At 41.4% G+C, this 24,777-nt stretch overlaps 1 protein-coding gene across 6 annotated transcripts in view; it reads left to right on the forward strand.

Moving 5' to 3' along the window:
• The window catches only part of DPF3 (double PHD fingers 3), a 251,902-nt gene that overhangs the window by 180,182 nt on the left and 46,943 nt on the right, over positions 1-24,777 (forward strand). For 4 of the 6 annotated variants that reach the window (XM_036997693.2, XM_036997581.2, XM_036997628.2 and 1 more), the window contains exon 8: positions 2,221-2,349. In XM_036997693.2, coding sequence (XP_036853588.1) covers positions 2,221-2,349 — 129 coding nt within the window. Of the gene's footprint in view, positions 1-2,220; positions 2,350-5,229; positions 6,610-13,675; positions 15,445-24,777 lie in introns of those variants that run through there. The other 2 variants (XR_005055733.2, XM_036997808.2) reach the window with 2 other exon arrangements.

Raw genomic sequence — 24,777 nt, forward strand, 5'->3', positions numbered from 1 at the left:
TCAGTCTCCTCAGAACTGTCTCTTCATTAGATGAACATTCTGCTTCTTTGGTTTTTTTTACGTGGGATCAATTTCTTCATCACTGTCTGCTTTGCTCTACTAGATCATTTCTAAATTTTCTGTTTTGCAGTATTGGAATCCCTGATTCCATGATTGGCACACTACCAATGGTCTGTTGGTGGTAAAAACTGTAAAGGGTTACCTGGAAGTTCTTATGCTCTAGATCTACTTCATACTCATAAATCACAAGGGATGCAGTGTGTGTTGGAGGACACCAGATTCTTTGGTTGCATAAGGATTTGTGAAAGGGGAGAAAATCTGACCTAATAGGAAGTCCCTAAGTGAACAGCTTTCCATGCAGAAAGCTACCTAAGCTGTGATTGGCATCTCCACATTTTATGTCTTGTTCAGTCAGTCATGAAACTTAGTTTTGGCTTACACTCAGCCCCTGAATTTAATATACACTACTTCTTTCTGTTTATCTTTTGATTGTTTTCCGTGATAGTTGCTTAATGAGGAAACCCTGAGTTTATCTGCTTCATAGACATGCCTGGATTTTCTTAAGAGCTTTCCAAAAATGGTGAACATGGCAATTGAGAAAGAAGGAGGAAGGAGACTGCCTTCTGGATTTGGGCAATGAAAATTTTATAGGCAGAGTGAAATTTTTGCAGATGTATTGGCTTTTGGAGGTCAGTTGCAAAACCATTGTTTGACATGCAGATAGATGTCTTTGAGATGCAGTGACTGATGAAGAAAAACCCACCCTCAACAGACCACAGGGTGTGGCCAGCTCCTCTGTGTGCCCTAACAGACTACACTTTTTTTGCAGAGAGATGTCTGCCTCTCTGAAGATGAAAATCAATGCCTTAGAAACTGATTAAACAATCCAAATAGTAACTTATAAATGCCTTAACCCTCTCTAATGTAATTCTGCAAGCTTTTATCTTCTGCCTTCTCCAGGTAACGTTTTCTATTCCTGGAGGCAAAGCAGAGGCATGGAGGAAGTGAAGGCCAGAGGGAATTATATTAAAATGGGTGAATCCATTTATCAATTACTGTCTGGATGGTATTTCTGCTCACACATCTGCTTCCTTTTACAGATTTGTACCCTATGGGACCGTGATTAGTGTTAGCCAGTGAATAATGAAAGATAGCCACAGATATTGGGTAAAATGAGAAGAAAGATACCTGGGTGGTTCTGGCTGATCCCATAAACAAACTTTTCTTCTTAGTCACAGTAGGGAGTGTTAATGTGACGAAGAAATGTCCACAGTAAGGATTGAAAGACAGAAAATTGAGACATTTCTCCCCATACAAAGAACCTGTCCAAGGCTTTCAGCCAGTCCCTAGGAACTGAGGGTGATTTTCGTGCTTGAGGACATAGGCTGTTCTCACAAGGATTTGTTTTTAGATCATGTCCCAAGATTTTCCTTTGCCTGTGTTTAAAGACTTCCATGGGTGTATAGTATAAAGTATAGAGACTTTATGGGTGGCTTATGAAGGCCTTAAGCCTCAAGACATGCTCACTAACTCAACCATTAAACCACCTCTGGTGTCTCTGGCAGTACTAAAGTGTCCAGTTCTGATTAGGCACTTGGCGTCTGCTGATTACCTAGTCCTGGCTGCCTTCATCACCAGCAAGTCTGGACTTCAGGGAGATGAGGCTGAATAAGAGTGGACACCTGTGTGCTCAGAGTCCCCAGGGGCATCTGCAGTGTCCTTCTGAGACTGGCCACCCATCAGTGCTTCTGTGTTTTCCTTTTCAGGGACAGGTAGACAAGAGCATCTTTCCCAGGGCAAGGCCTAGGCATTGACCACTTCTTTCTCTCTAGTCACACCACTGTTTGTAGTTGCCACCTGCTGTTTGGAGCCTTGGTCCCAAGGGCTGGGCTGGTTGGGCAGGCATGAGGGAAGTTCCCCGGACTAGTAGACCTTCTGGATGCCTTGCTCATCTGGGGAGGCTACCAGAGAAGCATGGTGGTTTCTATAGAAACACAGAGGTGGGGAATACTGCAAAAACTAAACTAAGCTCTGGGTGGCTTACGAGGCATTAATGCTACTGAACAGAAAAGGATCAAAAAGAATATTTGGCCTAATTAAGACACTTGGTTGTAACAAAACCACAGATTCTAGACCTCATATTCTTTCTGGAGCAGATTCTGCCACACTGTGAAAACTCATCTCAGCCTAAAATTGGGTTTTTAAAAAATGTTCCTACAGCCCAGAAAGGACCGGATGGGACAGTTATCCCCAATAACTACTGTGACTTCTGCTTGGGAGGCTCTAACATGAACAAGAAGAGCGGGCGGCCCGAAGAGCTGGTGTCCTGTGCAGACTGCGGACGTTCTGGTGAGTGTGGCCCCTTTTTGCATCTGCGCTTGTAGACCAGGAGTTACTCCACTTGCATTTCTCTGCCATCTTGTGTTGGGGTTAAGGGTCAGGTGGTGATGATTTTGAGTTGAGAAGAGTTTTCAGATCCTTTGATCTTTTACTTCTCTGAGTGTGAAGAACTAAAATTTATGCTCTGGGATCCAGGGAAAAAGAAAAGGAGAAATTTTTGGCTTATTTCTAGCCTCTCCATGAGGTGGATATTTCTTTGTGTCTGTTGTTATGGACGCCAGTGAGATAGGGTGGCAGCACCTGGACACACAGGCAGCGTGCTTCCTTATATCCAGTGATGCGCATGTAACACAAAGGTACATTTGTTCTATGGAAGTGCTTGGGGCGACATGGAAGAGTACGGAAACATGAATACAGGGAGAGCAGCCCCAGCTTGAACGGTGAGAGTCAGAGACCCTTGGGCGCCCGGGTAGCTGCATAAATACCACCTCCATGGCCACTCATCCCATTTTCTCATATGGAACAGATGGAAGAGACTTGAGAGATCAAGGAGGCAAAAGGGCAGGTGTTCTTAGAGCCCATCTGGAATTGACTTGGCATGTTGTACATTTTCATCTTTAACCTCTCTAAAGACTGAAATGACAGAAAAAAGGTCTTGTTTTGGTCTTGTTCTTTCATTCTTAAAATGAGTTCAGATCTTCAAGTTGTGCTCACACTGCTTTGCTTTTTCAGTTTTAACCAAACCATTTATTTTTGGCTGGTTGTGGTTGGTCAGTGTTACCTATTTTTCATATTGTTTTATGTGATAGCTAGGTCAAAGGGCAAGGCAGAGAAGAGGGAAGATTCCAGATTCATGAGCTGACTAGGTGGTGAAATATGGTTCCGTTGGGTGTCGGTTGCAGCACTGAGGGGAGGTGCTGTTCTCCACATTTCTACCCAGTGTCTCTTCTACTCCCAGTCCCAAGAGAAGGACTGAGGTGGCCACACCTGGGTTTGCTGTAGCAACTCAGTTCTCCCCTTGCTTTGTCTACAAACCTTAACTTCCATCATTTTGTATTTGGTTTTGGGGTTGCTTAGGGTTCAAGACTGACTTGAATAGCAAATAAGTACTTGGAAAAGGACTGTGGTTTTCATTGCACATAACCCTCAACGTTTAACTCTTAAGGACCTGATGGGGTGGCCTGTCTGTGCAATACTGTCAGCTCATTTATTTTCCAAATATGATACTTATTATTGAACTTTTTACTCTGCTGGTGCTAGCTTAGAAGAGAGGGTCCGTGTGATAGTAGACTCTTGAGTTTTAGATATTTAAGAGAAAACAAATTATTTCAGAAGTACTTAAAGTAAGTGAAAACAAATGGAATTCAATTCAATGTTTTTTAAAAGTGAGCGATCAGACAAAATTTCTACTGCCAGAAGCGAAATCACCTGGTGGTGTGATATTCTAGGCAGAATGTATTGATGGCTGTGGGTTTGTGGGTTTGGGGTGCGCTAAGGAGGGCAGCTTTGGAATTCGCATTGCAAACTGCTGTAATTTCCCTCCTTCCTTTCCTACAAAAGATGGGGTACTTGAATCTGATCCATGGGGGACCAGAAGTGGGCAGTTGGTATTTTCTTGCCAAAGCCTCTCTCTTCACGGTCTTTACTCAGCTTTTTCTTCCCAGGATCTGTCTGCTATGTGACCAACCTAGCTGTTCCCATTGCCTTTGCCAAGGATTAATTTTGGTGGTTATTTAGTCAAGGTCTGACTCTGATGTTCCCGAAATAGTTGATACCTTGGGAATAAACAGGTGGCAGTAGCCCATGGGACATGCTTGTTAAGGCAGGTGGGCGAATTCTTCTCTAAGGCCTCCCTGGTGTCTTTCCAAGGAAGAGTGTGGTGCTTGGAAGAGTTGTTTTTCCCTTCCCCACTGCCTCTGTATCCTGGGGAGAGAGTGAAATCCCTGAAATTGGCACCAGAAGTGGTATATTGTGACCTCCTTTGGGGGCAGTCCTGGGGCCCATTTAGAAGGTAAAAAATTTAAATGTGAGTTTTATAGATTTCAGAATACTGCATTTTATTAGGTTTTTTAAAACCCTATTTCCCACTTTCTAGTGCTTTGAGTTAGATTTGACAACTCTGGACTTTCTTGAGTAACTGAGACCTGGGCATGTTTAGCAGCTGGATGCATGTGCACACATGTGGATATGTGCATGTGCATGTTCATGGGTGCAGATCACAGAAACTTCCTCCAGTGGTTAAAGAACACAAAAGACTCTTTTATTACCCTGCCACTTCTCAGACTTTCCAACTTCTTCTCACTTTCAGTGCAGGTGAACTCCATGGTGTAATCGCAGAATTGAAAGGGTCCTGAAAGAATGGGATTAGAAATGGGTAAAAATAAAAATAAAATGGATGGAGGCTTAACCACTTTGAACGGGGTATCTGACAGTAATACCGTTGTAAAACTGACTGTCAAAGTGAAGGACAAACATTGTTAAAAGAAACACCAACTGAAAACACCAAAGCAATATCAACCAGGCTTAAAAACCACCGAGGAAACTCACTCTCTGGGGCGGGGTTGAGTGAGCGTGCATGTGTATGTGTGCATTCGGAAGAGAAGAAGGAAAGATCGAGGTTGAATCTTGCACTGTCAGAGCTGTGGACGTGTCCATTATGGTAGAGATGATGCCTTTTCAGAGAGGGAGGAATCCTTTTCCCTGGAAATGCTGGCATTGTCCTGTTACACCAAATCCCTCTCGGCAGGTGATGTACTCAATCAATCCCTTGTGGTGTGAAATGGTTCATGATGTTACTATTATTAATAACACTGTAATAATGTAATAAGAATATTAATAATGCTGTCTGTTGCTTAACCCATGTGCTGATATATTCATCATACATGTCAGCTCATTTGGGAGGAGAAGGCAGGAAGGAGAAGGAGGCAGCGGCCGCAGCACGCACCACGGAGGACTTATTCGGTTCCACGTCGGAAAGTGACACCTCAACTTTCCATGGCTTTGATGAGGACGATTTGGAAGAGCCTCGCTCCTGCCGAGGACGCCGCAGTGGCCGGGGTTCACCCACAACAGATAAAAAGGGCACTTGCTAAACCCACGGAACAGACTCTCTGGGCAATTAGCCATCACCCTCTGACTTTGGTTATTATTCTGGTTCTGATGTATTTTTTTTTTAATGAAAGACCACCTTAGGTTTTCCCTTCGTCCTTGCTTTTTCCTTCCACCATCCAAGCATCCCTCCCCCCTTCCCCTCTCTTTTGGGTACGTACAACAGAAGCACAAGCTGCTGAAACAAAGCAGGACAAGAGAGCAGAATTGCAGCCCTTCAGAGAGATGGCATCGTGATGCACTATTTATTTTCCATAGAGATGGCAAGTTAGGCAGAGTAGCTCTTTTTTTGGGGGAGGGCATCTTTTTGACATGAGCAGAGTTGACTTCCTCAGTTTTCCTATTTATGGGCAAAATGAAGAGAGGTGGAACTTTGGGTTTGGAAACAGTGAACCAACAACATTAAAAAATTATTATTTATATATTCTAGCTATTATTAGGAATGGATCTGTTATTCTGAGAGCGAGAGAAGGGAAATCAAAGAAATTGAAGTAATAATCTGTTTGGAAGAAAGCTGGGGGGAGGATTGATTCAAGACCCCGTCGGGAGGATTTCCTCAATGGGAGATGATTGCACTTTCTGTACCCCGTGGAGTCATGGCTCCGCATGGCAGGCCCCCTCCCCACTTCTCCCTGACCTTTCCATCTTCCTTGCTTGCAAGAAAATGTCAGCAGTTCCTGAGCAGTAGGGCCGCGGGCGTGTGGCCTCCCTGCAGCACCTGGGGCCCGCCAGCCGTGCCTCCTGGGCTCCTCCTCCGTCAGCACAGCCTCCTTTCTGTTGTTGCTGGTTTACCCTCACTTTCCTCCCGGCAAAGAGCAATTTCCAAAGGCAGGAGTGGAATACAAGCGGAAAGTCATGGACTCAGCAGTGACAAAGCCACCTGAGGCCACGCTCGTGGAAGAAACAATGATGCCTCACAGTATATTTCCCTCCCCCTCGCCCCTGTTTACAAACATAAATTCCCATTTGGATGATCAAGTCTCCTGTGTTTTTTCTTCTATATTTTTTATAGTGCCCTCCAGGCACTTTGTTTTATGTTTCCAATAGCACCTCCTGAAATAAACCAAAGCCATATTTGCTCAAGGCCCCTGGGGTGCCGGAGAAGACCACCCACCTTGTCAGCAGCCCCAAGGACGAGCAGCGTGCAGTCCTAGTCCAAAGGTATGTCTTGGCTGACCTGTCTTACAATGAGGGCAAAACCATCATACTTGTTGTTTTGTTTTGCTTTTTTTTTTTCTCTTTCTTTCTTTCCTTTTGCCCCTCAGCTTGTCTTTTGCTTTTCTGGGTTCAGACAACCTTATTAGAGCGGGAGCGGCTGCTGGAGCATTTTCCACCCAGCGCTGTGCTGTCTGTGTGTTGCATGTGCACCCGTGTGGGCCTGGCCTAGTGTGGGAACCTAGGCTGGCTTGGACCATGGGAGGGTGATGAGCTTCTGGCTCTGGCTTCAACTATGAGAGAAAATGGCTGGGGAGGTGCTTGGCTAACTCTGTCTCCCTTGGCTGCACCTGGAGGCGGAGTCCAGGGAGCTGAGGTTGGAGCTGGCCGCTGTAATTGGGTAGGAGTGAGGGGGTGCCTACACATGGGGGTGCTGTATGTCTGGGGTGGTGTACCTTACTCCAGGTCCCAAGGGGTAAGTCCCAATTACAGAAGATCTCTGATTAGGCACGGCACTTAACCAGGCTGATCTGAAGGTCCTGAACTCCCACTAACTGTGGTTAGGGTCTCTGGCCTCCATGAGAGCACAGGTCCAGAGACATGGGCACTGCCATGTAGTTTGGGTTGGGAAATCTGAGTGGCTGCCCAGGCAACAAGTTGCTTATAAGCATCTGGGAAGATCTATTTTGACAATCCAGCCTTTGCAGATCCTTATGAATTAGACCTCATTAAAATAGCACACTAACTGAACAAAAGCAAGGACCACGCAAGGAAACCCACAAATGGTCTCTGTGCTTCACTGGTAGCCTGACACAGAAAGGGCTTCTGCTTCCCCAGCTTGAAATGAGTAGGTGCTTGCCCGGGCATTTGTCCTCAGCTGCGAGAAAGACACTTTTCCTTTGTCCGCTTTGGGGTGTTCCGCCCTGACTGTATGTGGCCCTGTTCCTAGGAAACACAGTGTAAACCTCCAATACTGTAATTTCCCTGCATGTTCACATGTGTGAAAAAGCCAGTATTGTTGGTTCTAGTTGGTTTCTGCCAAGGGGAGAAGACCTGCTTTCGCTCTCACACGCCATCTCTTTGCTTCATGTGTTCTCTTACCTTGACTCCACTATTGGGTTCATAGCTTTGTGACTTAACCTCATTGATGAAATGTGAGCTTCCATGTTAATAAAAATATGTCCAACCAAACTATACTATCATTTGAAATCTGGGTAGTTGTTTGTACTCCTGAAAATCTCAATGGCATCTTTTGCCTTTGAACTTGAAGAATTTTTTAAGTCCATGTAATTGAACTATAAAAAGCTGTCTCATTTCAGAGTCTAGCTTGGGGTTCAGAAGGGGAACCAAGAAGGAAGAAATGTCTAAACAAGGCAAACTCCCATGGAAAGATTTCTCTGAGGATGACTATTGCTTATATAATTTTTCCTAGTACAGTACAGCTTGATCTTCAGTTTCTCCTGTTGGGGGAAGTAGATGTCCTCCTCTTTCTCAGTCGGTGTGGCCAACAGGAGCACAGTCACCTTACATCTTAGCATTACCAGAGCTCATCTCACCTTGCATAAAGTATTTTGCAACAGGCTCAGGATTTACATCCTTTACCAAAGAAAAAAAAGAACTGGAAGGGACTTTGAAGATGATCGACTTCAAATCTTTCCCTTTTCAATTGAGAAAGATCAACCCAGGAAGGTTAAGTGAGTTAAGGATGAGAGAGTGGGATGGATATTGCTTTGGAGATAAACATCTTCAGGTGAAGGAAGGACACTCGGAGGCATAGGAGGAGGGAGCTGGCTTTCTGGGTTTCCATATGCTTTGATGTGTATATTTATCCTCCTTTCTGGACATAACAGTGGCCAACATTTATGTGCCAGGCATTGTTCTGAGCACTTTTCCCTGAAATAGTTCTTCAATCCTCATGACTACCCCATGAGGTAGATACTTTTTATCCCCAGTTTACAGATAGGGAATATGAGACTTACTTACTAATAAGGTTAAGAAATGTACAAAGGCCTCATAGTAATAAGGATCCAGGTTTTGATCTCCAGCCAGACTCAAGGACCTGTACTCTTTACCACTGTTCTATGCTGCCCCTTCAATGTTCCTATATGTGGAAGGAGTATATATATATATATACTTTGGTGCCTCCATATTCTGGGAGAACTTTATCTCCGACTTTCTTGCTAACTGGTTGAACCTCTCCACCCTTTCCTTTAGAGCCCTATCCAACAGCTGCTACTGTTGCTCACAGTACTTTCAACTTGTCTGGAAGCATAATGCCTCCTTGGGCTACAGTTGTGGCTGTGCTCCTCTCAACTAGTACTCAGTCAAAGAGTGGAAGTTCTTTATCTATATCATTATCTCTGTATTGAGATCTCTCTTCCTGTATCTTAGGTCTAGTTGAAGAGAGGCATGTTTGTAGTGAATATAGCTTTAAAAGGTAACCTTTAGAGCAATTTCAACTGAAGTATAAGCAATTAGATCCTTCAAGAGAGAATTCCAATTAAAATTCTGTGCAGAATATGATAGGGAGCTTGTCTTCTAAAACATCGCTTCTAGGTATTCCCTCCTGGTGCCTGTTAGGAGCAAAGGTCTCCTTTTTTGGGACCTTAGGAATTGCAAGAGCCATGTGAGCAGTCAACACATCTATAGTTTTTGTTGTTTCTGCTAAATAAGCATCTCTACTCAAATTTTCAAAGAAGGTAAGAGTCAAGATGAAAATGAGCAGATTAGTTTCCTTTGTCCTCAGTTCAGTAAAGCACCACCCAAAATGCTTCAGAAATGTCACCTAAGTGGCATTTTCTGAGTCCTAGCCCAAAGATAGGAGAACCAAAGATACACAACTTTCTAAATTTTTTACAACATTCAAATCCCCTGGGGGCAAGTGCTGATGTAAAGGTGATTATTGTGGGTCTCTGTCTGATGTTTTTTTCCTATCCAGAATAATCTAATCCTTTAGTTCTGTTACTGAGACTATGTAGAGATCCGATCCTCTAATTACTGTAACATGGGGAATAAAAAATATGCCTTTGATTTTTTAAAGGTACTTTAAAGTCAGTAATGCAATTTGGTACTGCTATTTTAGAGAAAAGTATTTAGTAAAGATATGATGTTCACATCAGTTGTATCCCTTTGCGTCTTCTGCTTACTTTGCATCTCTCTGTGCACCTAATGGGCTGCGGCCTGGTATTGCCTTTATATAGCTCTTTAGGGAACACAAGATCATTACTCTGGGAGAGAACTAAAGGCTGTTTGGAGGTTCTCACTTCATGGTGGAATAAAATTAATTAATGTTATCCCAATATGCCTCCTGTTACATCTGATGAATATGATCTTGAACTTGTACTTAAAGTTTGAGCAGTTTCATGTATTTAGGGATTTTTCCACAGGGAATTTTGTTTAGCCTTTGGAAGTGAAGTTAATTGTGTTGTATATTGTCTGAGTGAGGCATTTTTGATCTAGTGAGTAGAAACCTAGAGTAAAAAATTTGAAGTTCTGTGTTCTGGACTCAGTTCCTGTGTGAATCTCTGCCTCAGTTCATCTATCCTTAATTAGGGACATTTCTTAGCTCTCATAACATATAAACTGGTGTTATCACTTGGTGATTGTTAAACCAGCTCTATGAAGTAGAATAGACATTATTTGTCCCCATTTTGCTGATGAGGAAACAGATTTGATGAGATTAGATGACTAGTCTGAAGTGTCAGTAAATCATGTCTGGTTCTTTTAATACTCTTTCCTCAGTTCACACTGACTTTATAATAGATCACCTGTTGAAGATTTCTGGCATAAAATCAACAAAAGGCTTTGAGGTCTTTCATTCAAGACCTCATTGGATTGAGAGGATGTATTCAATGTTGTAGAAACGAACCCAAACCAAACTTGTGGTCAGGTTGGAGCCCTGGTCAGTGAAGTCCTCGTGAACTTCCCCAAGGAGCTTCCAAACACTGGTGCTTTGGGGTGGAGCGGGTGGCGCTGGGAAGGTGGTGGGCAGTGAACACGTCACACATGCTCAAGTGCTTCTAACATGAACTGTTGAATTAGATACAGTTATGCTTAATAAAAGTGACTTCTGACCTTTTACTCAAAATAACAGTCTAGGAAAAATCATTCTGCTTGGCTGATGTACAAAGTAGCTGAGAATGATGGAAGATCCCTGTCAGAACTGAATTATTAGCTGAAAAGCATTGGCCATTTGGTTTTCAGAGTATCTCAATACTGGCCCTCAAACAATGACTAAGACTTTTTTTTTAAATTTTGAAATACTTTCAGACTGATAAAAAACGTACAGATAACACAAAGAATTCTCGTATACCTAGATTCTTCCAATGACCACTGTACAATGATCACAATTAGGATGTTAACGTTGATGCAGTACTACAATCTGCAGGTCTTATTCAACTTTTGTCAGTTGTTTCACTGAAGTCCCTCTTGTCCAGTATACAGTCCAGGATCATGTGTTGCATGTTGTCGTCTAAAGTCCCATAATCTGTAGCAGTTAGTTCTACAGTCTGTCTTTGTCTTTCATAACCTTGATACTTATGAAGAATACCAGCTCGCCATGTCATAGAAGGTCCTTCCTTTTAGATTTGTGTGTTAATTCCTAATGATTAAACTCAGGTTATGCATTTTTGGTAAGAATACCACAAAAATGATGTTTCCTCCACCTCAGTGCATTGTATTGGGAGTACATGATTGATTTGTCCCATTTCTTAGGTTCAGGCTAGTATGTTTATAGACCTGTGTGATAATACTTTCATTCATATATGCCTTTGTTTAGTTGGCAATGAGGGACAGAGTGACAACAGTATGCATATGACTGCTCAGCCCTGTGAAGGATTGGATGAAATTAAACTTGGGGCCAATGGATTTATAGTCCAATGGATTTATCTGCAAGCTAGTTGAGCAGACTAGATACTAACAAGTAGTTAAAAACATGTAAGAACATTATGGGGTGATATGTAATTATTTTTGCTGTGGATCGCAGAAGTCAGGGAGATTTTCTTGGAGGAACCCATCCAGATCAACAGAGACATCCAGATCCAAGTCAAGAGATCTACATTGGCTTGGGATTTAATCTGCAGGCCAGAATGTCTTTTGTCATAGAGAATAAAGCTAGAGCTGAACAAAAGGCATGGTTGGGAACCACACCCTGAGCCATGTAAAATGGCAAAATCATGGTGTGAAAACATACTTAAAAATATTAGGTAGGATTTTGTTCATGTCACTAACAGAGTGCCTATCACAGTGTATTGTGATTACAGTCTTTCTCAGGAAACAGGTGGTGTGTTCCTTGAGGGCAAAGATGGTATCATTCATGTCCCTTGGACAGTGCCCCACATCATTGTGCCATAATTATTTGTTGAAATAAACTGAGAGCTGAGCAATATTTCTGAGCTAATTAGTAGAAGAATTTAGTGTCTCGTTCCATAAAGTGGATGCTCTATAAATATTGTTGACAGAAAGGTGGGAGAAGTCATACCTGGATATAGCACCTACTGGTCAAGTCCAAGGGGGCAGATGAGATCCAGGAGGCAGTGAGGTGGTTTGAGGGGTGAAGGATGGAGAATGAGGATGCCAGCCCAGGGATGAGGGCAGACTGAAGATTTGCGGAGGGATGAGGCAGTGGCCTCCTTGAAGGAGACTGAGAGCAGAAGACAGAGGGCACAGCCATTGGCCTAAAGTTGGTCCAGCCAGAGGAAATGAAAGAGAAAATGTATGTTAGGGGCCCAAAGTTGGTAACCAACCAGCTATTTTCAGATGGCTTAAATGGGGCAAAAGGAGATAAGTGTGCATGTGTGCACATGCGTGCATGTTAGGGGTGTCAAAATGGGTATTTTAGGAAATAAAAATTGCAAAAGGGTATGGTTAAGAGACAGACTCACTAAAAGAGTAGCAGGTGACATCTGAACAGTGGGGTCAGGGGCACTGGGAGAAGGACAGAAAGATTTCTGGTGGATGGGGGGAGGAAATGAAGCCCTTCTCAGCCTCCCTTTGAAAACAGAAATGGAAAAATAGAGTCTCAGTGTTGGAAGTGTAACTGTACTAGCCCTGTACCCTTGACCAAAGAGTAACGCCATGGGTACTACAAGGAGGTGATGAGAAATGAAGAGGAGAGTTTCAGCTTGGAAGAGCCTCAGCCTCTCATTTGATTTTGAGCTTTGTTTTCTATGACTTGGTCATTTTCCAGTTGGGCCCTTCCCCCTTCCTTTCCTTTTCTAGTCACTCAGCTGGGCTGGGTACCCATCTCTGCCCTCAGGAACTGCTTCTGGACTGACAATACTTGGTTTTATTACTTACTCCCTTGTGCCCACTACTCCATTCCAAAGATTACAGTAAGTTAGCAGATTTCATTTCAGAAGCAGAGTCCATGCCTGGTATCCATCCAGGCTAAGGGACCCACTGGACTTGAAAAGCCACCAGGTTCCAAGGCTGACACTTGGGGTCACCGGGCTAGTTGAGGACTGGAATGGATCCCTTGGCTTGATAGCTCTACAAGTAATTTTGACACCCTGGAAGCACTTGGAGCAGTGTTGGGGGTTAGGATGTGTCCTTTAGGCCTTAGGCCAAATGGGGTATCCATTGGAATTTTCCGTGACTACAGTAGGTCCTACACCATAGAACTAGTGATCTCTACTTAAGCGACAGGCAGATAGGTTGCATCGTTGCATCATAATGGTCCTTCTGGGGTATGAAAAGATTCAGCTTGTATAGTTTCCCAGTGGAGGACAAAAACAAGGTTTTGCCAACACCCAGTTTTGCCTACTGGACCCCCTAGGAATTGAAAATCCCGCTGTGTCCTGTTTCTTGTGTCATTCAGTTGTCCAGGAGCAATTGACTGCCCTATTCCTGGCTGATTTCTTGCGGCTGATGTTCAAGGCACAGGTCTCACTGCACATAGCCACGGCCTCCTAAGAGTGGCCTTAGTTGGCTGTTTTCTTTCTTTCTTTCTTTCTTTTTTTTATTTTCAACTTATTTCATTTCCACTGCCCCCTTAATTTTAGTCTTTCCTTTTTAGGTAGTTTTCCTGTGCTGTTGTTCTTTGTTTTATCTTTTGTTGCCTTTCCCTCTGCAGTCAACTCTATGACCTGGGGACCTCGGCATCCTTCAAGCAAGCCATTTCTGAAGAAGGTGAAAAGAAATCTCGGCGATTTGCACCTCCTCCTCCTCCTTCTCCTCTTCCTCTTCCCTTGCCCGGCCCCCTCCTGCGTGTGTGTTTCAGCCAACACAGGAGCCTGGATTGTGGAAAAGCCTCCAGTGCAACTCAGCTCAGCTCAGAGAAGTCTCGGGAATGGTCTAAGTTTGTGCAATAAGAAGATATTTTTCTCCTTTTTAAAATTCTTCATTACATTTTCTTTACGTGTCTGTGAGAAAGTACCCAGGTCAGACTGGAATTGCTCTACAATAGAAATAACTGAACACAAACAAACTGACAAAAGAAAAAAAAAAGAGTGAACTATTTTATTTATTTCAATATTTGAAAGAAAAAAGTGCTTACATGGCACAGTATTTTTGTTTAAAGTACCTTCTACTTCAAAAGTTAAAAGCAATTTTGTGAAGACGTGAAATCAAAAGAGTACTTAATGTAAAGACCACATAATAACTCTTAAGGAAAAATATCCCACATTTTTAATAAGACAATAAAGATCAACTCTGCTCTCAGGCTTTTTAAAAAGCCATTCATGTATGTGCTTTAGGTATTTTTATTTCTACAAGTTGGATGTGGTGAGGAGTGTTCACTTTTTTGTTTCTCTTCTTCAAACATCTATTGAAAATGTTGGTGATGTTAAATGACTATGTTTTAAGACTCGACTGAAATAAATTAGCCCCAAAGGCTATCAGCCGTCTCTCTGAGCACCGACCCCTATCTCTTCCCAAAAAACGCCTCTCCTCCTCGTTTCAGGCAAGTCCCATATGGCCAAGAAGCGGCCTGCCTCCTGGTTATCATGTCTGATGAGGCCTAGTTCAGAAAGGAATTCCATCTATTGATTAAATATATCTCCACAAGTTTCAACAGATTTGAACACAACTTTGTTTAAATTATGCAGTGAAGGAAGAGAAAATAGGTAACAGAAAATAAGGCTCAGCTGAGATGATACTAATTTGGTCACCTAATAATTCCTAGAGGAGACTTGTAAAGGGAGGCTTCTGCTGAGCTGGCTTTGGGGGCCTGAGATCCTGAGTGTTCCCAAGGGCAAGTAAGGCCAACCTGATAAATAGAAACCTCAGGTTCAGTTGCTGGTGGGGGCAAACGAGAATGACACGTGTCCTAATATGTCCTGTGGCCGTGTTGGTGGATGTGAAAGTTATGGCCTATGAAATGGAATTTAACTTGCGCCTGTAGCTTAGTGAAGGAGCCAGGTTGACTGGCTGGCCACCAGGTTCTATTCCAGGGCTTGTACATATCCATGCCCTTGAGTTTCCGGCACTTGTAAGCAGTCATAATAAATATATAGTCTAATGCTGAATATTCGTGTCAGTAATAAGTCCTTGAGTGACAGTGTTACTGAAATGGTCTGAGCCTGAGAATCTCTCTGTGGCCTTTGAAAGGGGAGATAGGATGAATGCAGACTTCCTGCTAGCCCTTTCAGGTTTCTCGTTCAGGGGCAGTTCCAGGGGGGAGATCACCAGGAGCATCATCTCTGTGTCATTTTGTAGACCTTTTCTATGACGTTTTCTGATAGAAAATGCCACTTTTCAAAATGCAAGTAATTATAATAATAATTCACTCTCCAGCCAGCTCCCACAAGTTGTAACTTGTAGAATTGTGATAAAGCTTTGCCTACTGTAGGGTTTGTATCAAGTTTGTGTAAGTTTCTGTTAAATAAAAGTCTGTTTCCAATGCTCCTATAGCATTTCTGTAAAATTTGCTTTGTCAGCCTCATCCTACACAAGTTTGACTTTCATACTGTCCTGTAAAAGGAACTCCTGAAAGGATTCTGCCCATTAGTATGCCCGAGATTTGTTGAACCCTGTTGTTTTCTTTGGAGGTACAGTTGAGAACCCTGAGTTGGCTGACGGGTGGTGGCTTGGGAATGAGCATTGCCCAGGATTGATGCTGTCACCCACCCACCATCACCGCAGCCATCATCACCCTCCCCATGGCCAAAACATTTATGGAGAGCCTGGTTGTGTGTATAGACTTAAGGTACCTATGCAGTGTTAGTGTCACACTGGTGCCCAGAATAGTTTTGCATGAGAATGCAAGATGTAGTGCATGCTTGAAAATGCTGAGAGGCTAATGTTTCCATTGTCTGAAGAGTGCTCTTGGTATGGCCTCCCCAAGCTGCCAGTTGGTACAGCTTGTAAACTGGAACCCCTATGATAAGCTTCCCATTGTGTGGAGGTAGATGCTGTTCTCCTGGTTTCTCTAGGTCAGATGGAACCAGACCAGCCTTTCAGGCCAGGTCTTGTCCGCTGAGAATGCCAGCCCACTCTAGGGCCAGGTGGACATGGAATGTGTACCAGTGACGCTAGTGTGCTCTATCTTCATTTAGAATGAACGTCACATTGTGCCATTCATTATGGAGTTCTTAAGTTTTTCTAGCAGTAAATATTATAAATATTCCCCCCATCCCCCACCCCATATGCCCTCCTTAGGCTTTTTCCCCCTTTTTATTGTGGTAAAACATACATTATATAAAATTTACCATTTTAATGTTCAGTGGCATTAAGTACATTCACAAGGTGGTTGTACAACTATCACATTAGAACCTTTTCATCTTCTCCAGTTGAAACTCTGTAGCCATTAAGCACTAAGTCCTCATTCTCTCTTCCCTCAGCCCCTAGTAACCACTATTCTACTTTCTGTCTATGAATTTGACTATTTGAAGTCTCTCATTTAAGTAGAATCATATAGTACTTATCCTTTTATGTCTGGCTTATTTCACTAGCACGTCCTCAAGGTTCATCCACATTGTAGCATGTGTCAGAATTTCCTTTTTGAGGCTGAGTAGTATTTCCTTGTATGTATGCACCACACTTCGTTTATCCATTTATCTGTTGATAGACACCTGGAATTAAAAGGAAATTTTGCCCATTTATTACACATCACCCATTTCGCACAATGGCTTAAATTTGATACACCAGACACACTTCAGAGGTCACATAGGGGACTAAATATCTTTTTAGGAGGGAAGAAGTTGCACCTGAAATCTTCTTTCTAATTTATATCCTAGAAGAGGGTACCTTGATTCTGATGGACAGACATCTCTACCTGAAGTGTGTCCTTATGTCACAACTAAGGCTTTCTTTGGTCTGCTTATAGTGATAAGATGTCTGGTGTGGAGCTGTAGTATCAGTGTAAATAGCTAAGGATAGAGGAAAGCCAGTGGAATCAAATGTGTTTAATGACAGGCCACAAGGGCAGGGACTGCCTTTTTCAAATGACTGATGGAAAGTTGATGGCAAAGCGTACGTGTGCTTTAGGTCTGTAGGTGTTCACTGAACAAGGTGGGGGAAAAGTGTATACATGAGCCAGAGAATGAGAAAGAAAAAGAAATCACTTTCCTATTTAGAAACATACTAGTTAATGTAAAGGGGTTATAAGCTTTGGGATTGAAATTCAGATGCTTGCAGAGCCGATATCCTCAGTGGGGGAAGCAGGCCAGGGGTAAGAAAACTAATGGGGCCAGGGAGATGGGGCATAGCCCTTGAGGCTCAGCTTCAGGACACAGGGAGACACAGGGAGTGGAAGGGAATGTTTAGAGCCAGAGAACACCTGTGCTGTGAATGGGGCAGCCACTCCTAACTCAAGGGCTGTTGCCTACTAGAATGTGGGCCTCGGATTCCCAGGTCCCAGGTTTTTCAAGAGTGGCCAAAAACTAAAAAATTCTGGTAATGTCTCCCCATTTAAAAATGTTGGTAGTAAATTAAAAACAAACATCAAAGATCAACTTCGTGTAGACTAAACCAAACGTGAGCATGTACCAGACACTGTCTAATGGCTTTGGGATAGCTTTCCCCAACCTGGGTGGCATTGAAGTTGAGGTTGGAATGCTTTGATCAAACTCCTTTGTAACTGTGGATCCTTGACTTAATCTGTGGGTGTGTCTAGTTTATCCTGACTTAGAATTGTTAAATGCTGGGAATAGGTCCCTGGGCTGGTCTCTGAATGGAGCTAGGCCATTATTGAGCAAGGTTGTAATTTAGAATGTGGTTCTAGTAGAAAACATCCCCCTATCTGTCCCTTCCCTCTGCATGTAAATGAAAGAGCTTCCCTTTCAAACTCTGAGTTGTACAGTTTAGGAATATGTTTTTTTTATTTCACTTTATTCTTACTGCCGATCAGTCATCTATTAATACCATACTCCTTTTTTTTTTTTTTAATGACCAAGGCAGATTTATCCCAGGAATGCAAGGTTGGTTTAACATTTAAAAAGCAGTCAACATTATGAAGATTAGAAGTTATCACATTAACAAAATAAAAATGAAAAACCATATGATTATCTCAATAGAAGCAAAAAAAAAAGCTTTGACAAAATCCAACATATATATATATATATATATATATATATATATATGTATATATATTTGAGAGTGCATCTCTCATATTTATTGATCAAATGGTTGTTAACAACAATAAAATTCAGTATAGAGGGGTCAATGCTCAATGTACAATCATTAATCCATCTCAAGCCTAATTCTCATCAGACTCCATGACTTCTGAACCATAACGAACAAGTTCTTACATGGTGAACGAATTCTTACATAGTGAATAAGTTCTTACATGGTGAATAGTACAAGGGCATTCATCACAGAAACATTCGGTTTTGATCACGCATTATGAACTATAAACAATCAGGTCAAATATGAATATTCGTTTGATTTTTATACTTGATTTATATGTGGATCCCACATTTCTCCCTTTATTATTAATATTATTTTTATTTTTAATAAAATGCTGAAGTGGTAGGTAGATGCAAGATAAAGGTAGAAAACATAGTTTAGTGTTGTAAGAGAGCAATTGTAGATGATCATGTCTGGGCCTGTAGACTATGTGCTAATCCGAGCTAGACAAGGGCAATAAAACATCCATGGATGCAGAAGCTTTCTCTCAAAACGGGGGGGTGAGGTTCTAAGCTTCACCACTGTTGTTCCCCAATTTCTCACCTGATGGCCCCCCTGCAACTGTGCCTGTCTTAGGTTGTTCCTCTCTTGAGGAATCTTACCTGTCTCTGGCTAACCAGTCATCTTCTGGGGCCATACAGGGAAATGTAAAGTTGGTAAGAGAGAGAGAAGCCATATTGTTTGAAAAGGTTAGCTTTTTACTTCTTTGCAGATTTATGCCCTGTGGCTTCTATGCCCAGCACTTGTCTCGAGGTATCTTTACCACCTGGAGGAATTATGATACTCGGTAAATTCAATATGAGGCACGAATTCTATTTAAGGGTTGTAATTAGGAAGGAAGAAGAAAAGCTATAGAGGTAGCATATGGAAGAAAACATGGGAGGATTGATTATTTCTTTGACATATCATCTTGTAGGGTACCTTAAGCATGCATAGGTTTTAAACTATTAACTAACTTGTGCACACATATTAACATAATAGGAATACGGTGACATAAACAAAGCAAATCTGTAATTACCAGCCATCTCCAGTGAAACCAAGAAAACCATTTAGGCACCCTAGGCATTTGTGAAAATTTGTCTATGATATGATGGATATTGTCCAACTGTACTTGAACAGTCTGAGAGAAATCAGACAAATTAAAGCAACCCATTTCTGGGATCTGTTCACATCCCATATGTTCTTTTAACCGCAGATAGTCTATAGTCGTAAGATTTTGAAGTGCTACAACGTGCACCCATCCCAACTCCTGGTTGAGTTCCAACAGTACAGATCCGGTCAAATTCGTTGTCTCACTGTATGCACATGCCAGCCTAGACATCTCCCTCCTCATTCCAATGGCAAGTCCAGGAAACGGTGAGGTGGACGCAGCCACAACCGCAGCATCGCCCGGATCCCTGTGGAGGCTTTTTGGTGGTCATCCCCCGGCACGAGTCCTCCAGAGAGTGCTAATGCCGGAGGCTCCTCCTCATATCTTATCTTAGTTCATTTTCTGGGTATCCAAGCTAGGCCTTGATCTTTTGCATAAAAACAAACAGACCCTTTGCCCACACTTTGACATGCCCTCTATACCACTGTGCAGAACTCATTGGAGGTCAGCACACAGGAACTGCTTTTTTATTTTTTATTCTTTTAATTATTTTTATTTATTTATTTTTATTTTTATTAAAAGAAAGGAATATCAGAAAAGAGTACCTCCATAGCTGATCATCTGACACCCTTTAAGTGATCAACATTAAGGATATTTAAAGCATGCGTTAATCTTTGATTTACCAACAGTTTTATCCTATCAAGGAGTAATCCCCCTTTTCTTTCTTTCTTTTTATTTTTTTAATCTTTAATCTACACTTACATGAAGAATACTATGTTTACTATGCTCTCCCCTATACCAGGTTCTCCCCTAAAAACCACATTACAGTCACTGTCCATCAGCATAGCAAAATGTTGTAGAATCACTACTTGTCCTCTCTGTGTTGTACAGCCCTCCCTCCCCTTTCTCCCTCCCCCCCATGCATGCTAATCTTAATACCCCCTTTCTTCTTCCCCCCCCTTATCCCTCCCTGCCCACCCATCCTCCCCAGTTCCTTTCCCTTTGGTACCTGTTAGTCCATTTTTGGGTTCTGTAATTCCGCTGCTATTTTGTTCCTTCAGTTTTTCCTTTGTTCCTATACTCCTCAGATGAGTGAAATCATTTGGTATTTCTCTTTCTCCGCTTGGCTTATTTCACTGAGCATAATACTCTCCAGCTCCATCCATGTTGCTGCAAATGGTAGGATTTTCCCTCTTCTTATGGCTGAGTAGTATTCCATTGTGTATATGTACCACATCTTCTTTATCCATTCATCTACCGATGGACATTTAGGTTGCTTCCAATTCTTGGCTGTTGTAAATAGTGCTGCGATAAACAAAGGAGTACATCTGTCTTTCTCAAACTTGATTGCTGTGTTCTTAGGGTAAATTCCTAGGAGTGGAATTCCTGGGTCAAATGGTAGGTCTATTTTGAGCATTTTGATGAACCTCCATACTGCTTTCCACAATGGTTAAACTAATTTACATTCCCACCAGCAGCAGTGTAGGAGGGTTCCCCTTTCTCCACAGCCTCGCCAACATTTGTTGTTTGTCTTTTGGATGGCAGCTATCCTTACTGGTGTGAGGTGATACCTCATTGTAGTTTTAATTTGCATTTCTCTGATAATTAGCGATGTGGAGCATCTTTTCATGTGTCTCTTGGCCATCTGTATTTCTTTTTTAGAGAACTGTCTGTTCAGTTCCTCTGCCCATTTTTTAATTGGGTTATTTGTTTTTTGTTTGTTGAGGTGTGTGAGCTCTTTATATATTCTGGACGTTAAGCCTTTATTGGATCTGTCATTTTCAAATATATTCTCCCATACTGTAGGGTTCCTTTTTGTTCTATTGATGGTGTCTTTCGCTGTACAGAAGCTTTTCAGCTTAATGTAGTCCCACTTGCTCATTTTTGCTGTTGTTTTCCTTGCCCGGGGAGATATGTTCAAGAAAAGGTCACTCATGTTTATGTCTAAGAGGTTTTTGCCAATGTTTTTTTCCAAGAGTTTAATGGTTTCATGACTTACATTCAGGTCTTTGATCCATTTTGAGTTTACTTTTGTATGTGGGGTTAGGCAATGGTCCAGTTTCATTCTCCTACATGTAGCTGTCCAGTTTTGCCAGCACCATCTATTGAAGAGACTGTCATTTTGCCATTGTATTTCCATGGCTCCTTTATCAAATATTAATTGACCGTATATGTTTGGGTTAATTTCTGGAGTCTCTAATCTGTTTCACTGGTCTGTGGCTCTGTTCTTGTGCCAGTACCAAATTGTCTTGATTACTATGGCTTTGTAGTAGAGCTTGAAGTTGGGGAGTGAGATCCTCCCTACTTTATTCTTCTTTTTCAGGATTGCTTTGGCTATTCGGGGTCTTTGGTGTTTCCATATGAATTTTTGAATTATTTGTTCCAATTCATTGAAGAATGTTGCTGGTAATTTGAGAGGGATTGCATCAAATCTGTATATTGCTTTGGGCAGGATGGCCATTTTGACGATATTAATTCTTCCTAGCCATGAGCATGGGATGAGTTTCCATTTGTTAGTGTCCCCTTTAATTTCTCTTAAGAGTGACTTGTAGTTTTCAGAGTATAAGTCTTTCACTTCTTTGGTTAGGTTTATTCCTAAGTATTTTATTCTTTTTGATGCAATTGTGAATGGAATTGTTTTCCTGATTTCTCTTTCTATTGATTCATTGTTAGTGTATAGGAAAGCTACAGATTTCTGTGTTAATTTTGTATCCTGCAACTTTGCTGTATTCCGATATCAGTTCTAGTAGTTTTGGAGTGGAGTCTTTAGGGTTTTTTATGTACAGTATCATATCATCTGCAAATAGTGACAGTTTAACTTCTTCTTTACCAATCTGGATTCCTTGTATTTCTTTGTTTTGTCTTATTGCCGTGGCTAGGACCTCCAGTACTATGTTAAATAATAGTGGGGAGAGTGGGCATCCCTGTCTGGTTCCTGATCTCAGAGGAAATGCTTTCAGCTTCTCACTGTTCAGTATAATGTTGGCTGTGGGTTTATCATATATGGCCTTTATTATGTTGAGGTACTTGCCCTCTATTCCCATTTTGCTGAGAGTTTTTATCATGAATGGATGTTGAATTTTGTCAAATGCTTTTTCAGCATCTATGGAGATGATCATGTGGTTTTTGTCTTTCTTTTTGTTGATGTGGTGGATGATGTTGATGGATTTTCGAATGTTGTACCATCCTTGCATCCCTGGGATGAATCCCACTTGGTCATGGTGTATGATCCTTTTGATATACTGTTGAATTCTGTTTGCTAATATTTTATTGAGTATTTTTGCATCTACATTCATCAGGGATATTGGTCTGTAATTTTCTTTTTTGGTGGGGTCTTTGCCTGGTTTTGGTATTAGGGTGATGTTGGCTTCATAGAATGAGTTTGGGAGTATTCCCTCCTCTTCTATTTTGTGGAACACTTTAAGGAGAATGGGTATTATGTCTTCTCTGTGTGTCTGATAAAATTCTGAGGGAAATCTGTCCGGCCCAGGGGTTTTGTTCTTGGGTAGTTTTTTGATTACTGTTTCAATTTCTTTGCTCGTAATTGGTTTGTTTTATTTTTGTGTTTCTCTCTTGGTCAGTCTTGGGAGGTTGTATTTTTCTAGGAAGTTGTCCATTTCTTCTAGGTTTTCTAGCTTGTTAGTGTATAGGTTTTCATAGTATTCTCTAATAATTCTTTGTATTTCTGTGGAGTCTGTTGTGATTTTTCCATTCTCATTTCTGATTATGTTGATTTGCGTTGATTCTCTTTTTCTCTTAATAAGTTTGGCTAGAGGCTTATCTATTTTGTTTATTTTCTCAAAGAACCAGCTCTTGGTTTCGTTGATTTTTGCTATTGTTTTATTCTTCTCAATTTTGTTTATTTCTTCTCTGATCTTTATTATGTCCCTCCTTCTGCTGACTTTAGGCCTCATTTGTTCTTCTTTTTCCAATTTCAATAGTTGTGATGTTAGACTATTCATTTGGGATTGTTCTTCCTTCTTCAGGTGTGCCTGGATCGCTATATACTTTCCTCTTAAGACTGCTTTCGCTGCATCCCACAGAAGTTGGGCTTTGTGTTGTTGTTGTCATTTGTTTCTATATATTCCTTGATCTCTATTTTGATTTGTTCATTGATCCATTGATTATTTAGAAGCATGTTGTTAAGCCTCCATGTGTTTGTGAGCCTTTTTGTTTTCTTTGTAGAATTTATTTTACTTTTATACCTTTGTGGTCTGAAAAATTGGTTGGTAGAATTTCAATATTTTGGAATTTACTGAGGCTCTTTTTGTGAGCTAGTATGTGGTCTATTCTGGAGAATGTTCCATGTGCACTTGAGAAGAATGTATATCCTGTTGCTTTTGGATGTAGAGTTCTACAGATGTCTATTAGATCCATCTGTTCTATTGTGTTGTTCAGTGCCTGTGTGTCCTTACTTATTTTCTGCCCAGTGGATCTATCCTTTGGGGTGAGTGGTGTGTTGAAGTCTCCTAAAATGAATGCATTGCAGTCTATTTCCCTCTTTAGTTCTGCTAGTATTTGTTTCACAAATGCTGGTGCTCCTCTGTTGGGTGCATATATATTTAGAATGGTTATATCCTCTTGTTGGATTGAGCCCTTTATCATTATGTAGTGTCCTTCTTTATCTCTTGTTACTTTCTTTGTTTTGAAGTCTATTTTGTCTGATATTAGTACTGCAACCCCTGCTTTCTTCTCACTGTTGTTTGCCTGAAATATGTTTTTCCATCCCTTGACTTTTAGTCTATGCTTATCTTTGGGTTTAAGGTGAGTTTCTTGTAAGCAGCATATAGATGGGTCTTGCTTTTTTATCCATTCTATTACTCTGTCTTTGGTGCATTCAGTCCATTTACATTTAGGGTGACTATTGAGAGATATGTACTTATTGCCATTGCAGGCTTTAGATTCGTGTTTACCAAAGGTTCAAGGTTAGCTTCTTTATCTTACTGCCTAACTTAGCTCGCTTATTGATCTGTTATATACCCTGTCTGGAGATTCTTTTCTTCTCTCCCTTCTTATTCCTCCTCCTCCATTCTTCATATGTTGGGTGTTTTGTTCTGTGCTCTTTTTAGGAGTGCTCCCATCTAGAGCAGTCCCTGTAAGATGCCCTGTAGAGGTGGTTTGAATACCACACTCCTTTTATCCTTCACTTTTCTAAGAACTCCACCAAATCACTCCATGTGACTAGAACACAGTTCATTGTATTGTATCACCAAATCAGTAAATTCAGAACTTCTTTTGATTAAAAATAATTTTATCTTACAAAATGTCTTTTGAAATAAGATGCATATAAGATGTAAAAAGATGCATTTAACATGTAAAATACTTAATAAACAAGTTTAAATAAAAATGTGTTATATATATATTATATATATGTCACAACAAGTTTTGTTATTTAAATTTGTCTTTTAAGTATTTTTACATTTTATAGGCATCTTCATTTCAGAGGACACCAGGAGACACCAGATTTTATGCAAAATAGTATGCAAAAACTACACACTTGGTCAGGGTTGTTTTCTTGT

The sequence above is a fragment of the Manis javanica genome, chromosome 8, assembly GCF_040802235.1.
Source record: "Manis javanica isolate MJ-LG chromosome 8, MJ_LKY, whole genome shotgun sequence".
NCBI lineage: Eukaryota > Metazoa > Chordata > Mammalia > Pholidota > Manidae > Manis > Manis javanica.